We start from the raw sequence: 25,159 nt of genomic DNA on the forward strand, positions 1-25,159 counted from the left end.
ATCATCGTGGAATCGGACTCACAGATATTAGTTGATATGTTTCATACAGGCACATGCTCCCAGTGTCGACTACGTCGAGCGTGGAATGACATCATGCGGTGCCGCTCGCGTATCGCGTGCTTTCGTCATCAGCTGAGAGAGGGAAACCAGACATCTGATGCCCTCGCTAACCATGCGGTACACGCTCGCACCCACTCCACTCTTTTCTATTCTTGGCAGGAGCTTCCGCCCATGGCCCGAGGATGTCATCGGCTCGATTGTCTTGGCTTGCCCTCCCTCCGCACACGCCGCCTCCTCGCGACGCTAGGCCCGCGGGATTGGAGGATCGCCTGGAGCACTGGCGTACGAGGCGTGGACCGCGCCCGCCTCGACTAGAGCGTTACTCTGCCCACTCTGAGCACACATGACGACGACGATGAAGAACCACCCCGACTAGAGCGCCACCAAGCGCTACAATGACCTCGTGGAACCGCTCCGAAGAAACGACGACGAACACACTTCCTCGAGCCTCCGCGAGGTATCACTCATGTATTTTTTCTTTTCCCTAACTATGGGCGTGGACGAGTGGGATCCGAGTGTAATTGGGATATATATACTCGATCCACGCCCACAAACATTGAAAAACACTACACTTTATAAATAAAAACCCCCTGGGTGGCATCTAGGGCACGGCTGGATCGGACTACGGGCACAACCCTAGGGTTGGACATACCTGGCACCGTGATTTTTGCCAAAAAAAAAAGATCTAATATTAGAAATTCAAATATAAACATATAATTTCATTTTATAGATTAGAAATTTATAAAGTGATATTTCATAATTATATACATGCATGAATTCTAACGAGTTAGCCAGACATCCTTCAACATCAATCAATTTTTTATAAGAAGGATTATTCTACGTATTTTATACATTATCAAATAGTAACTGCTGTGGATTAGTATGAATTTTAATTTTTTTAAAATCTTTTAAAAATGTATATCATTTTTATGATGTAAATATCCAGGAAAGTTGATTAAAATATTTTAAATGATAACACTTAATGTGGAATGGTTATACATTCGAAAGTGGATAATGGATGAATGAAATAAGCTGATTTGTTTATCAGTTATAAATGAAGAAACATGGAAGCTAAATGTTTAAAAAATGAATTGTAGGCCTTTGACAAAGAATTGTCTTATTAGTTTTGATTTTTTAACATATTCTCTTATTACATCTATAATGTTTCATATTCACTCACCAAGAACAAGGGATAAAAAAAAATTGAATATAAATCTTACTATCTAAGATATTATCTCGTAGTATAAATTTTATTTAACACTATCATTAGATGACAAGAGGGATATTTACCTTTAAAAACCAATGTTCCATATATACAAGCTTTATTAAAGTTCATCTGGGAAAGTCAAGTCTTACCTTTATAATAATATTTTATTAAACACAAAACATCCGAAAGCTGCAGATTTTATGGGTGATTAATGATCTAATTATTAATATTATGAAATTAGTTAATAATTTATGGTAAAGATAACTATCATTTCCATCGTACAATATTTTAATAATCTCCTACTGGCGTAGTTAATCCATTGATAATGTGGTTCTTCATGAGGTTCAGGTTATATCCTATCATGAGGTTCAGGTCAACAAAACCATCTTTTATGATAGAGTGAATTTAGCATCTTTCTTCAATTAAACATTATCTAAGTAGGTTTTATCTCCCGGCGGGTGGATGCTAGGAAATGCCAAAATATTTAACATAAGTATCATAATATCGTGAAACAGTCTTTCAATTATCCTTTCATAATTTACTTTTTTCGTATTATAAATCTCCTATCATTTTTTGGAGTGTACAATTATTATAAATATCTTAAGAATAATATAAATTCTTAATGAAGCAAGCGCGTCATATTTGTGTTTTAATTTTTTCTTTTGAAAAATATCCCACCAAGATTACTTATTTACAGAGTATCAATAGATTTGGAAATTATAGTTTTGATAGCTTCCAAAAACCACCTTGTATCTGACATTGCTTAAATGTAGCATAAAAAATATGGTGCATTAAATGAAATCCAATTGTAATACAAAAAATTATAAATTTATTATTCTCCATATTATTCATCATCGGATTCAACCAAATTTCTAATTTTCTCAGCCAAATTATGAATATCGTACGACAAGCACAAGTGATAAGGAAAAGAATTAAGTAATAGAAAAATTAATTAAATAGAAATATATTTTATCCATTTTATAGCTTATCTACCCTTTAACCATTATAAGCCTGTATTTATTTTATAGTGAATATAAACATAAAGATAAAATAATTAAATAATTATCCACATAAAATTAAATTAAAATATCTAAAATTTGAATTGTTATTTTATGGTGTATTGGTTTTGGTATGTCGAAACCCAAACCCAAGTAAGTAAGCACCATCGTAACTCAAATTCAAACCAGTCCAAGCATATGCTTCTGAAAGACAATGAATACACCTAGATTTTGAAGCAAATTGAGGGAAAACTAATAAAAATGAAAAATAATGCATGCTCTATTTTTTTTTATCAAACTCTGAAATTTAATAATCACTTTGTCATTAGCTGAAGCATCACTACATGAATTATGCCAAAAAATATTAACACTTTAACAATAAATATTATGTGCAGTGTACACCAATGCAAAATTTGGTCAAGGTGGTTGATTTTGACGTAACATATGCACCATTATTAAAAAAGTACATTATTTTTGATATTGATAGAAACAGTGAGTAAAAATTCTAGTAATAAAATGTATTGGACAAAACTAGTTATTATAATGCATTATCTGATGATAAAGGACAGGTAAATGAATGATAACATGTATTCAATACCTATCACTAATAGAAGGACATTCATGACTAGGTATGATGATGAAATGTTTAAGCCGATTGAGATATTTATCATCGTATGGGCCTATCACACTAGTGGAAAACATCACATCCTTTGTGAGGTGTTTTTAACCATAATACTTATGAGTTAAATATCTAATGCGGTGGAATGTATAATCATGAACAAAGCAAATCACTTATTAGGGAACATATTATCCAGTCAGAATAGACCTAAAGACGTGTCATTATCATTTGATCATTAGATAAGTTGATAAACATTGTACTCTAGTTTAGACCTAGTAACATCAACCTCTGATGATAATTCACGATCAAAATACCCAGAAGTTATGATAAATATCAAAGTGTGCCCAATCAGAATGTCTTTCCCATAAACACTATAACTATCAGTATATTTCATATCTTCTTAATACAGTCCATTCATATTGTTTTCATATTTTCAAACTTATTTTGAACTCAAAGGTTTCCTATTAGATTATTGGTTTTTGATCAACCTACCTTTCATCCTGTTACTTACATTTAATTATTCTTCTATTGATAAAAGTCTACCTTAATAAACCCTTGTTTTTTAAAATAAGCATTTGTTTACAAATGGATTAAAATAGACTTGAAATTCCAACCATCGAATGATTTCCATCGATAAATATCGGGCCATAAATTTTTTTGAATGATTTATTTTTCTATAATAAGGCATATTTGATGGTCATCATTAAGGTAGTAATAATAATACATACATCATCTTTTTCTAGAACTACTAAATATCTTGTGCTTCTAAAACTTAGGATCATTATTCAGATAATATCTTCATCCAGAATGTATGAATATCTTTTAGTTATATAAGAATTTTTAGTTGAGATAAAATGTTAAATATGGTAATTACTAAATCATGTTAGGAACATAAGTTAGTCTTTATAAGTTTTAAGCCTCTTAAGGTATGTGAAGTCAAGCCTATCATTGGGGAGGGTTCAAAGGTATTTAAGACCATCTGTATTGGTGAAGCACAATTTTTTTTGAGGGATTTTTTTTAATAACTGACCAATCTTATGTTTGGCTTCAGTGGATAATAATGTTGCTATTGATATTTGGGAAAACTAGAAATATGATCCTCCCTAGGACCATGAACACGATTCTTCAATCCTGACAATACACATTTTATGAATGAAAGTTATGATTTTAAATCGCTATTTTTGTTCCAAAAAATAATTTGAAGACAATTTAATTCGTTTTAAGTAAAAACCCCAGTTCATGCACTAATAGATATATAATATAATGCTTCATGTTTTCTTGGATTCTAGAAGATTAATCCATACAAATATTTTTTATAAAATTCACAAAATAGTTTTAATGGCTTAAGTTTATGGTGTTTGACCTTTCATCATCAACTACAATTTTATCAATATAATTTTTATGAAGTTATATTATTTTTCAAGGTTTTATAATAGAATGAAAGAAAATTTTCATTTAGTATGTCAAATCCCATGAGAAACACAAGGCACAGTCCAAATCACGACAAAAATATCTCTAATATCCACCATCGAGCCATTTGTCCCAGCAAGACAACACACATACAGCTGTTTGATATTCATTTTAAAGATTGTACAGTAGAAAGGAACATAATAATTATGTTTACTATTTTCAAAATCATCGAGAAAGTAACTTAGCAGTGACAGTGATGTCGATTTCCTAGTCGTAACTATGTTCATGGGTGACAATGCCGAATTAGAGGGTGAGGGTAATCATGCCAGGAAAGTGGGAAATGTGATCAATTGCTTGTGACCCTCTAGGCCCATGTATTAGTCTATTTACAACTCCAGTGGCCCAATAACTTTTATTGGCCTTGTGAATTAGTTATCTATTTCAACATGTAGATAAGCTAATGACAGACAATTTAACCCAATCAATATGTTGTTTCAATCTCACGGGATGCCAAGCTACACCTCGTGTTCTAGAAGACACAAAAGGAGCGTATTGACTCCCTCATGAAGCCTTTTGTTTCATCATTTATCATGTACATATAGTGAGTCATCCACTTGACACTCCTAGTTTGATTTAGAATGTGGTGAATTGTGAAACCCCTAGTCGGTGATCCGAGTAAGTACTCATGCATTTGGAAATCATCATATAACTCCTCTTATATTCTATTGTTGTGGCCAAGGACTACAACACATCATCTTCTTTGAGCTATCTCCTCTTATACAAAGAGTAGATGGTCCAATCTTGACCACTAAATTATCAATGTGAACTTCTTGCTAGACCCAAACTATGACTACTTAGGGATCCATGATTAGGAATTTTTAAGTCATAGTAAAAATTACAATGGTCCATCCACAAGACATTTGAGGTGTGTTAGGCCTAAGGACCATCGACATAGTCGTCACATGAATCAACCTGACTAATATTGTTGTACACTACTATTCAGAGATTCATTCGTATGAATACACTGAACTCTTTCCCCCTAAAGAACACCCACTATCTATCATTAATGTATCCACACTAATGGCTATTGGATTGACCATACTTATCAAATGAGAAGGACTAGATTTACTATTCTAATTGGATATCCTGATATTCTTTGGGTAAGAATATTTAGAACACATGCACTGACGACTAGTGATCTCCATACATGATCTCATCATAATTTACTAAGTCAGATCATGTATTCATTGACTTAATTGTAAGAATCAGACACACACTATAATGATTAGATAGTATTAAGGAACAACGAAAAAGATCACTATAATGAAAGATATGTAAATTGTGTGATTGGCTTGCCGGTCACATATATTTCATTCAGTACAATTCAATTCACCTTGAACTTAGGATCGAAGGCAAAAATTCATTATCACTAGATAATGATGAGTATGAGAGAGGACTATGTTGAACTTCAATTACAAGTTCATTATCACTGAGTCAAAGGTGAAGATTAAAAAATGCTCTCTCCCACAATGTTGGTCAGCTATCACTCTTTTCTAAGACCTAAAACCACAAAGCCATTAGTTTCTAACTTTGATAATACCACAAAACTATGGCATAATTATGGAAACAAGGGAAGTAGTATTTTTGTTTTGGTATTTGTGTTTGAGTGAGAATAGATATGATAAATATCACTCTATTTGAATGCTTATAATAGATTTAAATTATTTTTTCTGAATAAATAAAAATGAATAATTCAATAAAATCACCACAAAATAATAGAAATATTAAAAAAAACAAATATGAAAACGAATAGAATAAGATTAACAGATTTCATAGACCATAAAATTTGAGAAATATTGGAGGAAGGATTCCATATCTAGTAAGAACTCTTGATAAATATGGAAATCTGGATTTTTAGATCTGACAAGTTCACAACACATTAAGGCATAATACTTACAAGATGATGGTATTTTTCTCTTGCAACAAACTTGTAAATGGGTAATCCTATAAAAATCATAGTAGCATTATTGATATAAAATAGGGGTTATATCACGGTGTGGCCCGAACTTTTTCGAAAATTTGAGTTACAGCCCTTACTTTTTTTTTGCCGCGACACAGCTCGAAGTCCCATTTGGTCCGCAGCCTGTGACGTGGAGTCTACGTGGCTGCCAGGTGGAGTTCCGGCGAAGTCCACCTAGGCGGAATCCACGTGGCAGCCACGTGGATTCCACTTCACAGCGCGATTTGAAGAAAGAAAGATTTTAGCCCGCCCAATGTGAGTCACCCGGGAGAGAGTTGAGAAAGGCGAAGAAGGAGAAGGAGACGGTGGAGAAGGAGGAAGAAAGGGCGCGAGGGAGAAGGGGCTTCCGCGCTGATCAACGCCGTCGGCGCCGGAATCGTTGTGAGCACGCCCTCGCCCTCCTCGATCGGCTGAAGCGGCCGCCCTACTCTGTCGCGCCGACGGTCCTCACCTACAACACCATCATCAACGCCTGCTCTCGGACCACGGAGGTGCCCTGGGATAAAGAGGAGATGGGCGAGCTAATTTCATGCTCTTCCATACCCATTCGTTCATTTGCGCTTGCTGTTCTAGGGTTCATTGAAATTTGATCTTCAATTCTTCTTCCTCGCCGATTCTTTTTTGCTTTGATCCACGAGTGATGGTAGACTGCGGACTGACTGGATCTCAAATTTCAATCTCTATCTCTGTAGAACTCTCGCATGAAGGAGAAGGGGGGGAAGAAGAATTCCGCGGATCGGAGCATTGTCTTCAATTTGCCAAGAAATCAATTCTCCAGACGCAACGAATTTGTTTTCATATGCTTTTTTTGTCAAATTCTGTTGGAAATTTGGTTCCTCGTGATTTGAATCAAGATTTATTTTAAGCAGTACAGTTATCCGGCGGATGGATCTGTTGATGAACAGATTCATCTTTGACTGTTTTGCTTCTTAGTTTGATTCGTCCTAGGTTTGACGCCTTCTTTCTGCGTCGCCTTTTCTCTTGGTAGATTTGTGCCTTTTCTCTTGCGGTCGTCATGGATTTAGGTTGCTTTAGGATTCAATTTCTTGCTTCTTTAATTGGTGGGTCTCTTTGCAGAGCAGATTCTTGTGAGGATTGAATCGTTGACCCCCCGGTTCCCTCTTGGCCTATGCTGCAAGATCTAATGGAAAGAAAGAAGAACACGACGGATCTATTAGCCGCCGGACGGAAGAAGGTTTTTCTTGCCCCAATTCCCTTTCATGTTGCTTTTTCATTGTTCCAAGCATCAGTTTCTTGCTCTTTACGGATATTTCATGCTATTTTTCTCATTTTTTATCCTCATTTCTATTCAGTTGCAGCAATATAGGCAAAAGAAAGATCATAAATCTCCCATGGTTTGTCGAGCACCTTTGAAGATGTTGTTGCTAGAAATTACCTTGAGGAACGCCAAGCCCTCCAGAAGAAAGCAGAATCAATCAAAAAAGGAGAAACACCTCAGAATAACTTCTCCTGCCTTTCCCAGACGACTGATGATGTACATCTGATTGCGATTCTGAAATCTCATCTTTATTTGAGCAATGTCACTAAGATTTTCTCCAGACGCAGATTTCTGAGCTGGTAGATGAACGATAACTTAGTTCTGCTATTGAAATTTTACAGCCCCAGGATCTGGCCAAGGCGCATTACAGTTGAACATTATTTTTCCTCCTACAGATGTGAACCTGCCTTTATTTTATTCTCTTTCATTTAATGCTTTTAGATATGCACCTATGTCGTTTGAGAATTTATTGAAAAACATATTTCAAATTTCCTATCTCGGTTGATACCGAAATTTTCAAGCAAGAAAAGCAAGTGAGTTGGCTGGATTCTGTGTTCCCCACAGATAAAAAACTCCAACGTAGGAGACTGAGTTCCCCACAGCCGGGCTGCATTCTGTGCCAGGTGAGACGAACAACTATATTACACCATGCGTTTATTATTAATAAACAACATTTCAATAAAGTTAAACATTATTCTTGATTGGCAATTTGAATTTAAAATATGTTCTTGTTGGGTGAGAGCAGGGGACGGTGAAGGAGGCATTGAAATGACGGGGAGCATGCAGCTTATCAGCTTATCAGAGAGCTAATGACGGGGAGCATGCAGCTCGACCATGCCTGGAGGTTGACCCAGCATGGACCGGAGGTGGCCCGGAGGTGGACTGCTTGTCTCGACCCTGCCTGCCCCCTTTGATGTGCCCCGGGCGTTCAATGAGGCCATATCAATTAGTCTGCAAGTTTTACACGGAGACAAAAAATAACAGCCCAAGCGATTCTTCATTTAAGAGAGAGACTGCAATTTCCCAATGTCTTGTTAATCAAAAGAGCAGCTCAAGGAAATCTTCCTTTAAGAGAGAAAGAGATCGTAAAATTTTCAACTGTCACTAAACAAGATGTGAAAAATGAGAGAAAACTGCAAGAATGGAGTTTGAAAGTTTTACATAGAGACAACCAAACATCCCAAGGTAGTGCACAATTTTCCAAATGTTACTGAACAGAATGCTAAAAATTAATAGCAGCCCTGGGTAATCTTTATTTACGAGAGGGACAGAGAGAAGAATTTTCAAAAGTCATTGAACAAGATCTTAAAATTGACAGAGAAAGTTACATATGGGCTTCAAGATAAAGATAGAAGATCATCGGTATTTTGAGAAGCAGTAATGTATGTCCATCTGGAGAGAGAGAGAAAGAAACCCACATGTAGCTAAAGAATGCGGTAAACCATGAAATCTAGAGGGAGACACAGAAAGTTACATGAATCGAAGAGAGAGCAATAAAATATGGGCTTCAAGATAAAGATAGAAGATCATCGGTATTTTGAGAAGCAGTAATGTATGTCCATCTAGAGAGAGAGAGAAAGCAACCCCCACGTAGCTAAAAAAGCAGTAAACCATGAAATCTAGAGAGAGATAGAGAAAGTTACATGAATGGAACAGAGAAACCCTACCTCATGGAACTCCCGTAGCCAGGAAGAAGCTCGCAACGATTCCTGTAGCCAAGAAGAAGCCCCTTCTCCCTCGCGCCCTTTCTTCCTCCTTCTCCACCGTCTCCTTCTCCTTCGTCGCCTTTCTCAGCTCTCTCCCGGGTGACTCACATTGGGCGGGCTAAAATCTTTCTTTCTTCAAATCGCGCTGTGACGTGGAATCCACGTGGCTGCCACGTGGATTCCGCCTAGGTGGACTTCGCCGGAACTCCACCTGGCAGCCACGTAGACTCCACGTCACAGGCTGCGGACCAAATGGGACTTCGGGCTGTGTTGCGGCAAAAAAAAAGTAAGGGCTGTAACTCGAATTTTCGAAAAAGTTCGGGCCACACCGTGATATAACCCCTATAAAATAATGAGATATATGGGAAAAGAAATACTTGAAATTATGTACTTCTGGGAAATATCTTTTGTTTAATTTTGGAGGAAAATGTAACATAATAATATGTTACATTTTGTATACTCCATATGATCCTTTGGAACATAATAATATGTCATCATGTATAATTCTCCTTAATGATTTTTATCACATAATTAAAACTACCAAGTACTCTAATTTGGAAGGGATCATGAAACCAGAGGAAGACAACCTTATGTCATGGTTAAATGATTTCCCATTATAATGATTATTTATAATGTACTTTTATCATTTTAAATGAATAATTGAATATCTGTTATAATAAAGGAAGTCATTTTATGAAAATCAAATCAATAAATTAAAATGTATTATTATGACATTCATACAAAACATTGCTAAACTTCAAAACTCGATAATTTCAAACAATATTCTTACATGCCATAATGCAGTTCAGAAATTACATACCATAATGCAAAACATTTAAATTATATTAAAATAATTATAATGGGAAAAATATTTCATAAGAGATAGAAATCACATAAAATATCAACTTAGTTGATCTCACTCTAAAAATCATAGACTATTCCTCATGAAAAAGTATTAGATAAATGTAAGATAAAAAAGCAGAAAAATGTATGGAAAATTTTGAACTATTGAAACTCATAAGCCGCCCTAAAATGAGGAAAAATTGGACATTAAGAAAGATCTCTTTTTTTTCAAAAATAATATCAAGAAAAAAAATAACAATGATGAAATGTCATGGCTTGTGCTTCATCATATCATTAGATTATTTCGAATTTGTATCTTGGAGAGATGAAAGTTAATAATGACAATTAGCGTGTCCCATGTTTTTTAGCCACCTCCTTATTACTAAAGAAATATCTCTCCATGGATTGCTAAGATATATTTTAGCTTGATGTTACAAATTCTAGCTTTCAACTTTGTGGCTGATTACCTGACATAAAACTCCAGTTCTTATGTTGAATGCACCCCTTCAGAGCATGAGAATATATCATCTCTCGGCAAGTATAAAGAGGGGTGTGATAAATTATGTACCATCTATGAAGGTGTATCCAGGGTACAAAAACCAGTTTATCTATTATAGTCACTGAAATTGAGGTTTTCAGGATAAATGTAGGCGGAAGATCATGAAGATGATGAGACGTGTAGATAAGCTCCCAAACTCGATGAGGTCCTTGGGAAAGCCATTTATAAAATTTGATGTTAAGAGTTAAGTATGGATTTCTCTTTCATAAGATTGAAACATCAAATTCACATCAATGAAAGAGTATGAGGACTTAGATGAGACACACATGGATGAACTTGTGGGTTCACTTCTTAGACATCAGATGAACAAGCAAAGGAAAAGAGTGTTGACATCACGAGATCAATTTGGACCAAGAAATAGAGTAGAAGTAAAAGGACACAACATTGAAGAATGAGGAGGATTTCATCAATGAGGAAGAGAAAATCACACTCATTAATTTTGGAAAAATAAAGACATGCTTTCATTTCAAGAATAAAGATCAGTTCATCTAAGAATGCCCTGAGATGAACAAGGTGATAGTAAGAGAAGCAAATAAGATATGAAAGATGTATCTCAAAGAAAAAGAGCTAAAAAAAAACAATACCCTTTACGACCATAAAAGTGAAGAAGACGAAGTGCTGACAACTGGAGAAGCAGAATACATGGAAGAAGATGTTGATCTTTGTTACATGACTCTAACTATTAATCATCTTTTGTATTTGATTTGAGGGATGCAATTTGATGATGACCTCAAGTCATGCGCTGATGATATGTTAAAGTCATATGTGTGTGCCAAGAAAAAGGCAAGATAGAAAAAAAATGAAAAATAGGAGATTATTGAACCATTTACTAGTGAAATAATGTCTAGAAAAAGAAAATAATAGGTTAACAGAAGATCGTGATGCACGTCTATCTCCTTAAGTTGTAATCAGTAATAAGGACTCGAACCCTATAATTAATGAACCAGATCTGGAAAACACTATACTACTAAAGGAGAACAAAAACTAGAAAAAGTAGGTCCCCTAAACAAGGAGATCAATAGATTGAATGAAGAACTAGAAGAGCTAAGGACTTCCCATAACATGAAGAAAACTGAGAAATATGACATAGGGAAGAAGTTAGAGAGATAGGATGTCAGCTAGAGGATCCTTAGCATGATGTTGGGATCTCAAAGATCCTACTTCATTAATGAAGGGTTAGGATATGACCCGTTAGCCAAGGGGAAACAAACTGAACCAATAGTGATTCAAGGAGAATCAAAAGGTCAAGAGGAAAAAAGGAAACCTCAAAATGTGTCATTAGGACACAAGGAATAAACTTTGAGAATATAAAATTCCAAGTCATGGATAGACCATACTTCTGTATGGATAGTATCTCGGGGCAACGCATATTACTACGCACATCAGTATCATAGGTATGGATCACCATACAGAAGTAAAAGAGCTCACTGGGCGATAACAACACCATCATACTCACGTGGAGGTGTATATAGAGCTCATAGACCTATGATGCATTACAATCATAGTCAAGAAGTTAGATCATCCCCTAAAGTAAATTGACAGTATAGTTTTGATACCCAATCCAATAAAAAATGAAGTCATCAAAACCTTTAATGGCAAAAAAATATGAATCCTATTCATAACATCAGTGCACACTTGGCGACCAAGTAATCTCAATCCCAAAATCAATAATTTTATGAGATTAGAACTCCATTCAATAAACAAGAAACAACCCAATCCTAGAAAGATCATGTAAACCTAGAGCCTCAGTCAAGTTTTCTAAAAGTCTGAGGAGACAGAATCTTGTTCATACAACGTTAAATATGAACCAAGATAAGGCAGTAAAAAAGAGAGGTTATCTTCCAGGACCTCCCTCTAAAAAGTATCCAACTGGCCCCCCATTCGTGAGAAGTAGGGTTCACCATTTTTTTACCAAAATTCGGTAAAACCAGGCCGAACTGATACCGTCAGTTCAGGAATGACGTGTTTACAAAAAGTTCGGGAGCGGATTCGATATCACGAGCAAACCGAACCAATTTTTTTTGTAAATATGTAAATCTATAACTATGTAAATATAAATATGTGAAATCATCCACAAATACAGGTTTGCTTTGGATTCTGTAATGAATCCATTAATCTTTACCTAACCCAGTTGTTTATTTAACTCTTTTAACCGATATTTTAACCCAAATTCTGACTTGTATTTTTAAACTTCCAACATAATTATTTTTAAAGGCACGTGACCGAACCTATAGGTTTTACCGAAACCAAATCCGATCTTTGACTGAACCGAACCCCATACCGAAGTTCAAGTATAGGTATAGGTAGGCATGGTTGTTCTGTTCTGTTCGTTTGTAACGAACAAAAAATCCACACAAAAGAACCCCACAGGGCCTTATTCTTTGTTCTGTTCTTTTTTTTTTTTCAAAAAACGAACAAAATTCGCACATTCACACAAATTCGCACAAAATTAGAACAAAATTCGCACAAAGCGAACAATACAACCACACATGGGTCTGTGCGATGATCTGTTCGAATTTGATATTGTTCTGTTCGGAAAACCGAACAGAACGAACAATTCACACAAATTCGCACAAAAGGAACCGAACAACCATGCACTAGGTATAGGTACTTCACTTGTAGACATGGCAGTTCTGTTCTGTTCGTTTTAAACGAACAAAAAATTCGCACAAAAGAACCGCAAAGGGCCTTGTTCTTTGTTCTGTTTTATTTTTTCAAAAACGAACAAAATTCGCACATTGGCACAAAACTAGAACAAAATCCGCACAAAGCGAACAAAAGAACCGCACACGGGTCTGTGAGATGTTCTGTCCTAATATGTTTTTGTTCTGTTCGGAAAACCGAAGAGAGCGAACAATTCACACGAAAAGAACAGGACGACCATGTCTAATCTGTACTCACCAAAAACTGATACCAAGACCCAAACCATTAATCACTAGCTACAAGTCAAAGTAGATATTTCTTCCCAGCTCCTCCTGCTACAGTCTACAAAGGTACAACCAAACCTTGGGGGAGAAGGCAAGTCCAGAGCCAGCGATGGGGGGGGAGGAGGACGAGGGAGGAGGAGAGTCTAGCCATGGCAAGGACCGGCCCAAGCTCGGGCTGCTCCCTCTGATCGCCCTCATCTTCTACGACGTCTCCGGAGGCCCCTTCGGCGTGGAGGACTCCGTCGGCGCGGGCGGCGGGCCGCTGCTCGCCATCCTCGGCTTCCTCCTCTTCCCCCTCGTCTGGAGCATCCCCGAAGCCCTAATCACCGCCGAGCTCGCCACCGCCTTCCCAGAGAACGGCGGCTACGTCGTCTGGGTCTCCTCCGCCTTCGGCCCCTTCTGGGGCTTCCAAGAGGGCTTCTGGAAGTGGTTCTCCGGCGCCATGGACAACGCCCTCTACCCCATCCTCTTCCTCGACTACCTCCAACGCTCAATCCCAGCCCTCCATCTCCCCCACTACCGCGTCCCCGCCTTGCTAACCCTAACGGGAGCCCTCACCTTCCTCAATTACCGCGGCCTCCACGTCGTCGGCTTCTCCGCCGTGGCCCTCGCCGCCTTCTCTCTCTGCCCCTTCGTCGCCATGGCCGCCCTCGCCGTCCCCAAGCTTGATCCCCGGCGATGGCTCAAGCTCGAGAGGGGCAAGATCCGGTGGAGGGTCTACTTCAACAGCATGTTCTGGAATCTGAATTACTGGGACAAGGCCAGCACTGTCGCCGGGGAGGTGGAGGACCCCAGCCGGACCTTCCCCAAGGCTATGTACGGGGCCGTGGCTCTGGTGATGGCGAGCTATCTCGTCCCTTTAATGGCGGGCACCGGCGCTCTCGACTCTTCTTCTTCTTCCTCGGAGGACTGGACCGATGGGTATTTTGCTCAGGCGGGGTTCCTCATCGGCGGCTCTTGGCTCAAATGGTGGATCCAGGCTGCCGCTGGTTTATCGAACATGGGGTTGTTCGAGGCTGAGATGAGCACCGACGCGTTTCAGCTCCTTGGGATGAGCGAATTGGGCATGCTTCCTGCGATTTTCTCCAGCAGGTAAGCGAAACAAAAACAGAGTTTTCTGTTTGATCTTTGATTCTATGATTTTTTTTTTGGTTTCTTGATCAGATCAAAGTACGGAACGCCGACTGTCAGCATTCTCTGCTCGGCCACTGGCGTGGTGATCCTGTCTTGGATGAGCTTCCAGCAGATTCTGGAATTTCTGAATTTCTTGTACGCAGTGGGGATGCTGCTGGAAATTGCCGCGTTCATCAGACTGAGGATCAAGAAGCCGGACTTGCACAGACCTTATAGAGTTCCTCTGGATACTGTTGGAGTGTCTGTTTTCTGCATGCTTCCCACGGGTCTTCTTGTTTTGGTAATGGCGCTGGCCTCTTCTAGAACGTTTGTCGTCAGCGGATGCGTGATCTTGATCGGGTTTCTTCTGTATCCTGGAATTGGATACGTCAAAAGGAAGAAATGGGTTGCTTTTCATGCTGCAGCAATGAGCAGCGATGGGCAATATCACACCATACCTGTCGATTCATTCCAAGATTAGCCAGTTGATGAACTTTTCAAGTATCATCAGAAGGGACCAATCTTCAGAGGTGGTGTATTTTCTTAATTTAGCAATTTCTGCCCACTTCAGGAAAAGTTGTGCTGTCCAAAGACCAGCATAGGTTGAATTGTAAAGATTTTGTTCATGGGCTTAAGAGCTCAAAATGGTAAGAAAAATATATTTTCTCTTAATGCCGGTATTATTTTTTGTAAAATTGTGCAGAACAGACGGAGAGATTCTCCTTTCAAAACTAGTTCAAAATTGATGGGTGTTGTGACAAGGAAACGGATTCAGCTAGGAAAATTACGGTGAGATTCGTTCACCGTTTTCTCTCTGTGCGCCACTTGTATACAGGTCTGGTCGTCGCGCATACCATTTCGTCTTCCCTGAGCTTCCGTTTTCGACCTTTCTTCTGCAAATTTAAGTGTTTAAAATAGTGTTAGGTAATATTTGAAAGCCAAGTCCTGCAAGCTAGGTAATATTTTGATCCCCAAACTGGTGGTTGAAAATGTTGACTATAACTTCCAGAATAATCTCTATAACTGCTGGGTTGTATATTCTAATTCACATGTATAGAGAAGATCGTAGTACCTGCAGCTCTTTTTTCAGCATCATGTCAGAGTAGACCTTCTCGAGTTCATTGACACGTCTCTTCCTATCTTCCAATTCTCGATAAGAACTATCGACTTTCCTATAGAAAGGATATAAATGTGGGGTCAAATGTAAATAATTTACAAAATAAAGATGGAGAACTGAGGCTGAAAGGAAAGGAGAAGATATATTCCTAAAAACGCATAAAGATAAGGGGTGTTCAACGACGTAGAGATGTGAAATCCTCTGATTCGATGGTTTTCCGAGGTGTCAGAGGAAGCGTGAGAAAATTAAAGATGGATAGCAGTTAATGCATTCCACGCGGACCAGAAAAACTAGAATACACAATGTAAAATGAGAATTGACAATGGAATATGATAAGCTCCAATGTTAATTCACAATGTTAATTCAAAAAAAAAAATGATAAGCTCCAAGAACCTGCTCCTACGAAAACCAACAAAACTAGAATACATCATGAAAAGTGAGAACTGTCTTCCCAATTCAGTAGTCTCATCTCTCTGATACGGCCTAACTAATGTATCTGTTAGATTCAAGCTATAGCTTTTGGTGTTGGTTAGCTCTTGCATCGAACAGTATCGAAAGATTCTGTAGACCAAAATCAAGTAGATTTCTTCATGGGTAACCAGGAATAAGCACTGACAGTGGATTTTTTTCAAGATTTAAGCGTTCCACGATAGCTGTACAGAAGAGAACAAGGTGCAGAGAGAACAAAAGAGAATTAAAAAAGGAAATCACAACGAGGTAGAATAGCAACCCTTGCAGACATCTCTCCCTCAGGCGAGGTCCTCTTGATTTTCAGAATCCAAAATCCTCTCCCAATTGTTTCTTGCTCTCTTCTCTTCTCCTTAAGGTCCTACTATACCAAATCTTCGGGTGATTGTGGCACTGTAACTCTGAGATTCTGATATGATACGGCAGTGAGTTTACACGCAGAGGCGCCGACAGCACCCCACGAAGCCCAACCAGGCCCAGCCCACTACGAATCCTACTTAAGCCAGGCTTCGATTGAGGACAAGTAGAGAAATCAAGTGCCAATTGAGAGTCTATATCCTCCCTCTCTCGTTATCTTCATCTTTCTCTCAACTTCTGGGTTGTGATTCTATCTCTCTATTGCCAGCAGATCGACTTAGTCCTCCTGCGGCCACAACCTTCTTCGATGTTCCGTCGTCTCCTTCCTTTTCCTTCCATCCTTGACCCACGGGAACCTCTCTCGTCTTCATTCTCTCTTTCTCGTCACTCTCTTTCTCTGTTCTCTCAGTGGAAGACATTTGAAGGATATAAATTTGGTTTATTGCATTTGGACATTGTTGGAATTTCAATTGTTGATTCTCGGTCAGAACTTACCGGAATCTTATCAGACTCCTTCGCAATTCTTTCTAGCTCTCCTCCTCTTTTGATTTCTTCTATACTCAATCTTTGCGCAATCCGTCTCTTATTTTCCATGGCCATTGTCTTCTTTTCCACCCGACCTTGCCAATAACAGCACTTTCTTGACTTAACCGGCCGATTGAACCACAACTCTCAGATTCTACAGATCAAAATAGGAGGGAAAGTTTTCCATTCTAGGCTAATCACAGAAAAAAATACTTTTGCCTTATTGTAAGGCACATTCGTCAGGAATTAGCACGACAAAGATTCGAACGCCCTAGCCCTGGAAGATATCATTGCCATAATTGTGCAATCGTCCACAAAAACATAAAGGGCTGTCGTTCTCCCAGAAATTTGGTGTCTGCTAAAGAGTGAACAGTAGTTATTGCTTTGGGAACATACCGCATGAATGATAGGTTTCGTAAATCATCTAAACCACACTCTAGGTGATCATTTAAGGTCGACAAGTGATTTCTCAAGCCTATTAGTTCACCAGGAGGAGTTGCTTGTACTGTAGGCTTCTTCCATATCTCCACAAAGAAGAGCATCTTAATACCTGACTTAGTTCCCAACCAAAGCTGGCTGTTAGTGCTAGTAGTATCTGTATCCCATTCAGCTTCGCAACTGTTACGATCGCGGCGAGAGAACGGGATTGAACGATCAATTTTTTAAGAGAACGCTCCCATAATTGATAAGAAAGAACACAGGAATAGAGTTCAGTCAAGAATGTAGTTCCTAATGGTGAACAACCATTGAGGAAGAGAGAGAGAGAGAGAGACGAGGAGAGGAAAGATAGATGGGTGTGGGGATCTCGCCGGATTGGTTCTTCCCCCTCTGGATGAGAGAATTTCTCAAGACGTCCCCCATCTTGCCCCTGCTCTACTTTATTTATTGGCTAGATTTCCCCCCATCCCTTGCTATCTGAACTGGCAAGTAGTCTTGGTTTCACGCGGTAACTGCTCCTCCTTTATTTCATGTGATAAGTCCTATGAAGGACCTTATCGATTACGAGGTAATCAATGCCATGTAACATTGTGTCATTAGCTACCAATCACTGATCTCCTAGGTTTCCCATCTGCACTGAACTAAATGGTACAGGCACTATATACCAGTTGGCTTTTTCCAAGAGGAAGTGACACCATCCTTTAAGAAAAAAAAGATGCAGCGACACCAACTCCCGCCTAGAATTTTCGACAAGGGCTTCCACTTCAATATCCATCGTCTGCCTTCATTCATCACTTGTAAGAGTATCCTCCATTTTCCCAAGAACGTTGGCCGCCTTCATACTAGCTGAGATAAGTACCTTCTTGATACTGGATGACAGCAATTGTAGTCCTGTAAGAGAATATCCCGAAAGTATACACTTCAGAAACCATGGATCAATTTTTTCCCTTGATGCACTCTGTGCGTAGATGTGTGCAATGCGGTCTGATAATTGATTAGCGAGGAACCGATATGCAAACAATATGGTTGAGAGAATTTTGAGAGGAATCAGCCGTTCGTCCTGGTACAGTGTAAATACCCTTCAAAGTGCCTACTCGATGAACATCAATATCAACAAATTCCAACCTTTCTTTATCTCTCCCTCAAGTCATATGTCCCTTTCTGCGCCCATCATACTTAATGAATAACAAAAGAATTTAGATATGCTAAATGCCATGTCTATGGTGCATTATGGGAGGCATTTAAGAAAATACACCAAGTACCTAAAATACTGTGCAGTCAAACATCTTTAATTCCTTCAAGAAGGCTCCAGGTTTTCTCCAATTCGACCATTCATTTGTTTCTATACCGTTCATTCTTCTGCTCCTTGGGATTTCTTCATCTATTTTATATAATTCCCTTTCTCCAGTAGTTTGGTCATCTTTTCTTTTCATACCTTGCGCAAAATATATCGCTGTAATTTTATTGATTTGTCTTATTTTTCCTAATTTTTTAACGATTTGACCCTAATTTTGTCTCAGAATCCTCTTCATCCAAGTTTTCCTTTTTTTGAACAAATTCATCATCCAAGTTTTAATGTACACTTTCCAGGCATTACGATACTTTCTCTGTTGGCACATGCCTCAGTGTAACTCCTCTTTTCCTTTGCTGCCCACGTGTTTGATTCCAGTCTCGTTTCATTCTTTTTCTCCAGAACCCCTTTATCTGCTGATACGATCCCCAACCTCTTAATTGGGGTCATTTGGGTATATGTTTGTATTTCCCTTTAAAAAGGGCAACCTTCCCTTTAAGAGGACAGCCAAGAAGAATGAAATCGAAGTCCCTAGATGTCTAAGTCCAGTCTCTCCCTCTGAGATCCTTGTCCCTCATGATCATCTTTACATCACTGCATCTAAAAGAGATGGCATGCTACAGATGGCATCAATCATTCCTACCGTAACATCCATATGGGACGTTTTTTTCAAAGCAATTCGTTCATAGTTTTCAATGCTATGCCTATCCATAAGTAAAATTTTTAATCACACAATATTGGAATCGAGAACTAAAAACTATCTGTAAATTAATATATATATATATATATATATATATGACTTAAAAAAAATATATACAAATATATTCATATAGGTAGATAGTGCAGATTATCGTGTCCCCCAAAAGTAAGAGTGGCTTACCTTTTTATACGATCAGGAACTTCACCCAGATCATGTTTCTTCTTTGAATGCAGCGACTTCAACTTCATTTCCCTCGCCTCTTCCCTGAAAATTAGAAAAAAAACCAATGATATAGGTAGCTGAGAAGGCAATTAGACTGCCGTTTAATTGGGGTAATTAGGGTATATGTCTGTATTCCCCTTTCAAAAAAAAAAGACTCGCGTCATATCGCCTTGTAAACGAGAATGACACATTCATTATGAAAGCTAACGAATACTACTCATTCATCGAATCTACCGTTAATTGTAAGCAAATTAAGAATTATAAGTCAGGGCTAACCGATCCTCCGCAAAATATATGTGCTTGTTTTGTGGTTCATTGTCGAGGGAATGTAGCGTTGAACTCAGCCTCTCTATTTTCTGCGCACAAAAACAAAAACCGGTAAAACAAAGAGGTAATAAGCACGTAACGAGAACATTATGAAACGGCAGAACCTCCGACCTTCTTGTCACTTTGAATTTTCTGAAGTATGTAGCCCGTATCTTGAGTTTTCATCAGCATCAGCTCCTCCTGAGTGTATTTGTTAGCGATACTCCTGCGATTGACTAGACTTCCGTGAATATTGGAACGCGGGATTCACATCATCGAAACGGAGTCATCAGAAGTCGAAATCTCACTCGGGTTTGTGCACCCCGTCGCTGGTCCTCGTCTTAATCATCTTGAAATAGAACTCATCGGGGTTTCTAAACGCCGCTTTTTCTCTAAGTTTCTGAAGAAAAAAGTAGGAAAATAGCTCGTTATTCGGATCAAAGAGGGAAAAAAAGGGGGAAGGAGAAGATCGACAACGGAGCGGATGGGTGAGAGAAAATTACCCGCAAGGTCTCCTCTTTCTGGTGGAAAGCTTTCGCTCTGACGACGTAATCTTTGTGCTTCTCGAGCAGTCCAAACTTCCTCCGGTCATGGCTACAAATCAAAACCAGAGAATCAAACGGAGCAAGAACAAGAAAAGGCGGGAGAAAGGAGGAAGAACAAGGGATGCTTACGGCTGAGCTCGTTCCTTGTGAGCCCTCCGGCTGATGGCGTTTCTCAGAGACGACATCGCTGCGCTTCTGGCGACTCGTCGGCGAGAAATTGACTGCGTCATTCGTTACAAAAAAGAAATATATAGGGCGTCGACCGACCGTTGCAAACCGGGCCGACGGACCGGTTCAACTAAACCGGGTCGATGTTTGAACCGGGCGGCACAGCGTTTTTTTATGACTAAAACTTTCAATTACAAATATATTTCGAAGATTTGTCTCTAAAAAGTGAACAACGTACAGAGAGTGATTTGTTCGTATTTTTTTCTGTTGTGATAGTTCTAATCAGAGCTATACCGGTTGTGCCATATCAGACTATAATTGATCAAGGAAAATAAAAGAATGATGTTTTATAGAATTACACCCCCTGCGTACTATCCATTACTTGTGTTCTGGGATTTATATTTTTGTATGGGTATACATATACGCATAATTAGTCTCATGATTGAAAATCCCTATTGAAAAAGTGATTAATGCTTGCATATTCTATTGTCCATTACATGTACTATTTATTTAAATAAAATACTGTTTATATATCTTTATTAGTATTCTAATAATATTTAATTAGTATTAGTTTATTTATTCATAATATTTATTGAAAATGGATTGATATCTTCAGAATTATTTATAGAATATTATTTACAAGACTTAATATCCACAATATTGTGTTGGGATAATGTTGACGTTTATTGAGACCTCTTTATTTGTGAAAGATTGTTGAAAAATAATTACATTTTCAATAAATATTAATGAAAGATTAAAACCCTTGTTGAAATGTAATATTTTTTATCCTTGTTCCTTGACCATGGTTAATTTGCTACCATGCTCACTCAGGAAAGACATCCATTTCCAATGTTATGCTATACTTAATGTTATTCCCTATTCTCTCTCTCTTCAAATCAATCCAAATATTATGTTCTTATGATAGTCATCTATTTTTTTTGAACGAGTATCACTTGACATAATCTGACTAGTCCACATTAAAAAAACTTTCATATTTTAATCCCATTTTAATCCCGCTTTCATTTAACATGGTTACTGTGCTTGTCCACATCTGTCTCATATGCGATGAAGCATTTGATGCTCCCCACTTGCCTCTCTATTTCTCTTCCAATAAAAATGATTACTCAATCCAATTTTTAAAAATGTTTTATTGGTTGGGTTGCCCATACAAGGTCTAATAAAAAGATCCCCTTGTAACCTAAATCAAACAGGAAACACAATTGCCAGTAGTTTAAGTAGCTATCAAGCTTGCACCCTTTTTGTCACCTGGTAGCATCCGCCTACAGAATTTCATGGTCATCATTATCTTTAAACTTTCCAACCACCAACGTATGATGATCACTTATGCTAGATGACCTCAACTAATTGTGTATCATTTAGACGTGAACATGGATGGTACACTTCAAGTGTCATGTGGACAAAGAATTGTTAACACCATAGAGCTTTCATCCATGGTATCAAGGATGCCTCGCCCTTCATTAATCGGTCATGGCCCCTGAAATGAGGATCAGGCCCATCAACATATATGAGGTCAGCTTTGGGATGTCGACTCTCCAAGATATGTCAACATATAATGTATTTCCTTATATCCTAGTCAAGAATGGGGGGGGGGGCAGTGATTTTTAGGGTATTTACGCTCACACCATGCCAAAAAGTAGTATTCCGATAAAATATATATTCCCTATATGGCAACCAGGACATGGTAGGATCCGTTATGAGTGTGGCTCGGTCTAGGTGCATCCCAACTCTACGACTTTGAAAAAGGCTATGTTTATCCCATTTTCATTCGCCATGGGCCCCTTGCTCTTTCGTATGATATTTATGTTTGGATTCTATGGCCATAATTGACATGAAACTAAGAAAATTCTCACAGAAAAGGCTTCAATTGAAATCATTGTGGATGTTTAAAACTTGATAATCCAATGGAGTATATTAACTTTAATGGGACCTCTTTATCATCCTTTACCATGTTAGTATAGTCCCTCATGTTATTGACATTGATGTGACGATTTGGGGTATGGTTAGTTGTTAAATCATAATAAGACATTCGGAATAGTTCAATGAATTTGAAAATGATTGGAGAATTCTTCTATGATATTCCACTACCTTGTCCAAGGAATCTATTGCATGATCTTATCTGAGTGATATTCTCATATATTGAGGGTGGACAATCTGATATTTAATACTCAATCCTCTTACTAATCTTCTCGTTGCACTCCCAATAAGATGATTGTAATTTCATGATTAGGAATTCTGATAGACCCAAAATGTGTCATGTAATCATACACATGTTAAGGCCATTTTGGCATCATTTCATGTGTATTGTATTCAATTTTACAAGAAATTTACGTTTCATGCACTAAATAGAGCAAGTGATTAAAATTGCATTTTGATGTCATTTTTATGCATGTTCTACATACTCAAGAATTTCCTAATAAAAATATATTTAAGAGATTTTCTAATGTTATATTTAGTATGTTATCTATGCGATTGCAGGGGTGAAGTTAATATTGACGTTGAAGAAAGAAATAGAGAAAATTACTGAGGAAGAAGAAATAAAAAAAATTAAAAAAAATGGTTTTATTGGGCTGGATAAGGAGCCGGCCAGGCTCATCAGCGCCCAATCTGACCACCGACAGGCGAGCACAGGGTGTTCAAGCCAGCCCACAACCAACAAGGGGCGGCGCCTGGTAGGCAAGCCCAACCAGCCATGGAGAACACAAGGAATACATGCCCACAGAGTAGACAAGGTCACACACTTAGGAGGTATGGCATTTTAGTTCAATAACAAGAGTTGCCGACAGTTATATAGCGCCGGATTTTTTAGAAATTGTCAATATGGAATTTAAAATCCCACTATGTCTTTTATTGTCGCAACAGGCCGGGCCACTAATGAGCAACAAACCGATCGCGGCTCAACAGGCCACGATCTAAAGAACACAAGAGAGAAATCCAGACCAGGCTTCGAGCCAACACGACGGGAAGCCCGTTTCTTTTTGGGCTGTTTTTTAAAAATGGATATGATCTCATCCGTCTGATTTTCTCAAAGAAGATCGGATGGTGGGTTCTTATCCGTCACATTTAATATGTTTCCTTTATTTTTTCCAGGCTTCCTATTGGCTATCGGTGATGACGTGGATTGTGGGACCATTTGAGGACGAATCAAAAGAAGGCAGGGCTGACTAGACGATGACGTGGGTGGCTGACAGGGCAGGAGTGGGGTGTTAGATTAATTTCTTAATCTATGGACAATTATATAAATGTATGCATATAATTGCATATTGTTAAGCTATCAGTTATAAATCCCAATTTATATATGATTCACTTAATGATGGGATTAAGACATTGATAACAATAAGTGTGTTAATTAATGGTGTAGAGGCTAAGCCTGTCTTAATTATAATGATGGGATTAATTAAGATAGGCTTAAGAGGCTTAAGTATTTCCTCTTCCTATCAATAGGGGCCAGGTCCTTGGGTCATTAGGTAATTGACTTTTCTCCTGAGCATCCCATTACTCGGAGAGACTTCAGGAAGTCACCCGGTATTGATCCAAAAGGCCTCCCCACAAGCTTGTTCGATTCAACTAAAGAAGACGCGATGGATCGAGGTATGTTTTACATTGATTTACATTCATGTATGATCTTCATCATCCTTTAGAATCGATGCAAGTCTCCTGCGGATCTAACATGGGGTACACCATTTAATCTAGGTCCACGGTTGTGATTTAATTGCGCCGTTGGACCCAGATGAACCCCATCCAACGACCACAAGCAGTTCGATCCAACTATTGCCAATGGCCGGGCAGCGGTGTTGGCTGGCGAGGGGGACCGCTAGGCCATCCAATGGCTTGGGAGGACCCCCATGGCCCTCCCACTCCATCGGATGGCTTGGGAGGACTGTCCCAAGCCATTAAAGGGGGCCCGGAGGCCCCGTTTTCAACCATCTTTTGACCAGAAGTCTAACGATGGGGTTCCCTTTCGACAGTGGCAAGAGTAGAAGGAGATGCGTGAAACCTCTCTGAACATTCTTGGAGCTCTGGACAGCATCAAAGAAGAGTCTGAGCACCCTGGATATGTGCTAGGATGGAGGAGACGAGCAACGAAAACAACATACCGAAGTTAGGTGGAAGCGATCAGCGCCGCCACCTATTCTCATCGAATCAGGACGATTCAAGTGATCTTGTGATTTCACTTACTCTAGACACTTTAGTTCTAATTCAATTTATCAATTGATCAAGTTTTCATTGAAATTTGGTATCACGTACTCTGTGGCATTTCAT

General features: G+C 38.6%; 2 protein-coding genes and 1 long non-coding RNA gene across 3 annotated transcripts; 2 read left to right on the plus strand and 1 right to left on the minus strand.

Moving 5' to 3' along the window:
* Nucleotides 1–6,862: 6,862 nt before the first annotated feature.
* LOC144702658 (uncharacterized) lies at nucleotides 6,863–7,973 on the plus strand. The gene is made up of 3 exons (XR_013581316.1): nucleotides 6,863–6,957; nucleotides 7,392–7,509; nucleotides 7,642–7,973. It is a non-coding gene; the product is annotated as an uncharacterized LOC144702658 (long non-coding RNA).
* A 5,700-nt stretch (nucleotides 7,974–13,673) lies between these two features.
* PUT5 (Amino acid permease family protein) lies at nucleotides 13,674–15,413 on the plus strand. The gene is made up of 2 exons (XM_078574240.1): nucleotides 13,674–14,720; nucleotides 14,793–15,413. The coding sequence occupies exons 1-2, from the start codon at nucleotides 13,738–13,740 to the stop codon at nucleotides 15,220–15,222; spliced, it is 1,413 nt and encodes a 470-aa protein (XP_078430366.1). The 5' UTR covers nucleotides 13,674–13,737; the 3' UTR covers nucleotides 15,223–15,413.
* Nucleotides 15,387–20,952, minus strand: EDA14 (embryo sac development arrest 14). The gene is made up of 8 exons (XM_078574241.1): nucleotides 20,840–20,952; nucleotides 20,669–20,759; nucleotides 20,474–20,565; nucleotides 20,298–20,391; nucleotides 20,136–20,215; nucleotides 19,818–19,901; nucleotides 15,814–15,913; nucleotides 15,387–15,634 (listed from the first exon to the last, which is right to left on the minus strand). Exons 1-8 carry the CDS (start codon nucleotides 20,938–20,940, stop codon nucleotides 15,542–15,544), a joined length of 735 nt encoding a protein of 244 aa, XP_078430367.1. The 5' UTR covers nucleotides 20,941–20,952; the 3' UTR covers nucleotides 15,387–15,541.
* Nucleotides 20,953–25,159: the final 4,207 nt, after the last annotated feature.

The sequence above is a fragment of the Wolffia australiana genome, chromosome 4, assembly GCF_029677425.1.
Source record: "Wolffia australiana isolate 7733 chromosome 4, ASM2967742v1".
Lineage (NCBI taxonomy): Eukaryota > Viridiplantae > Streptophyta > Magnoliopsida > Alismatales > Araceae > Wolffia > Wolffia australiana.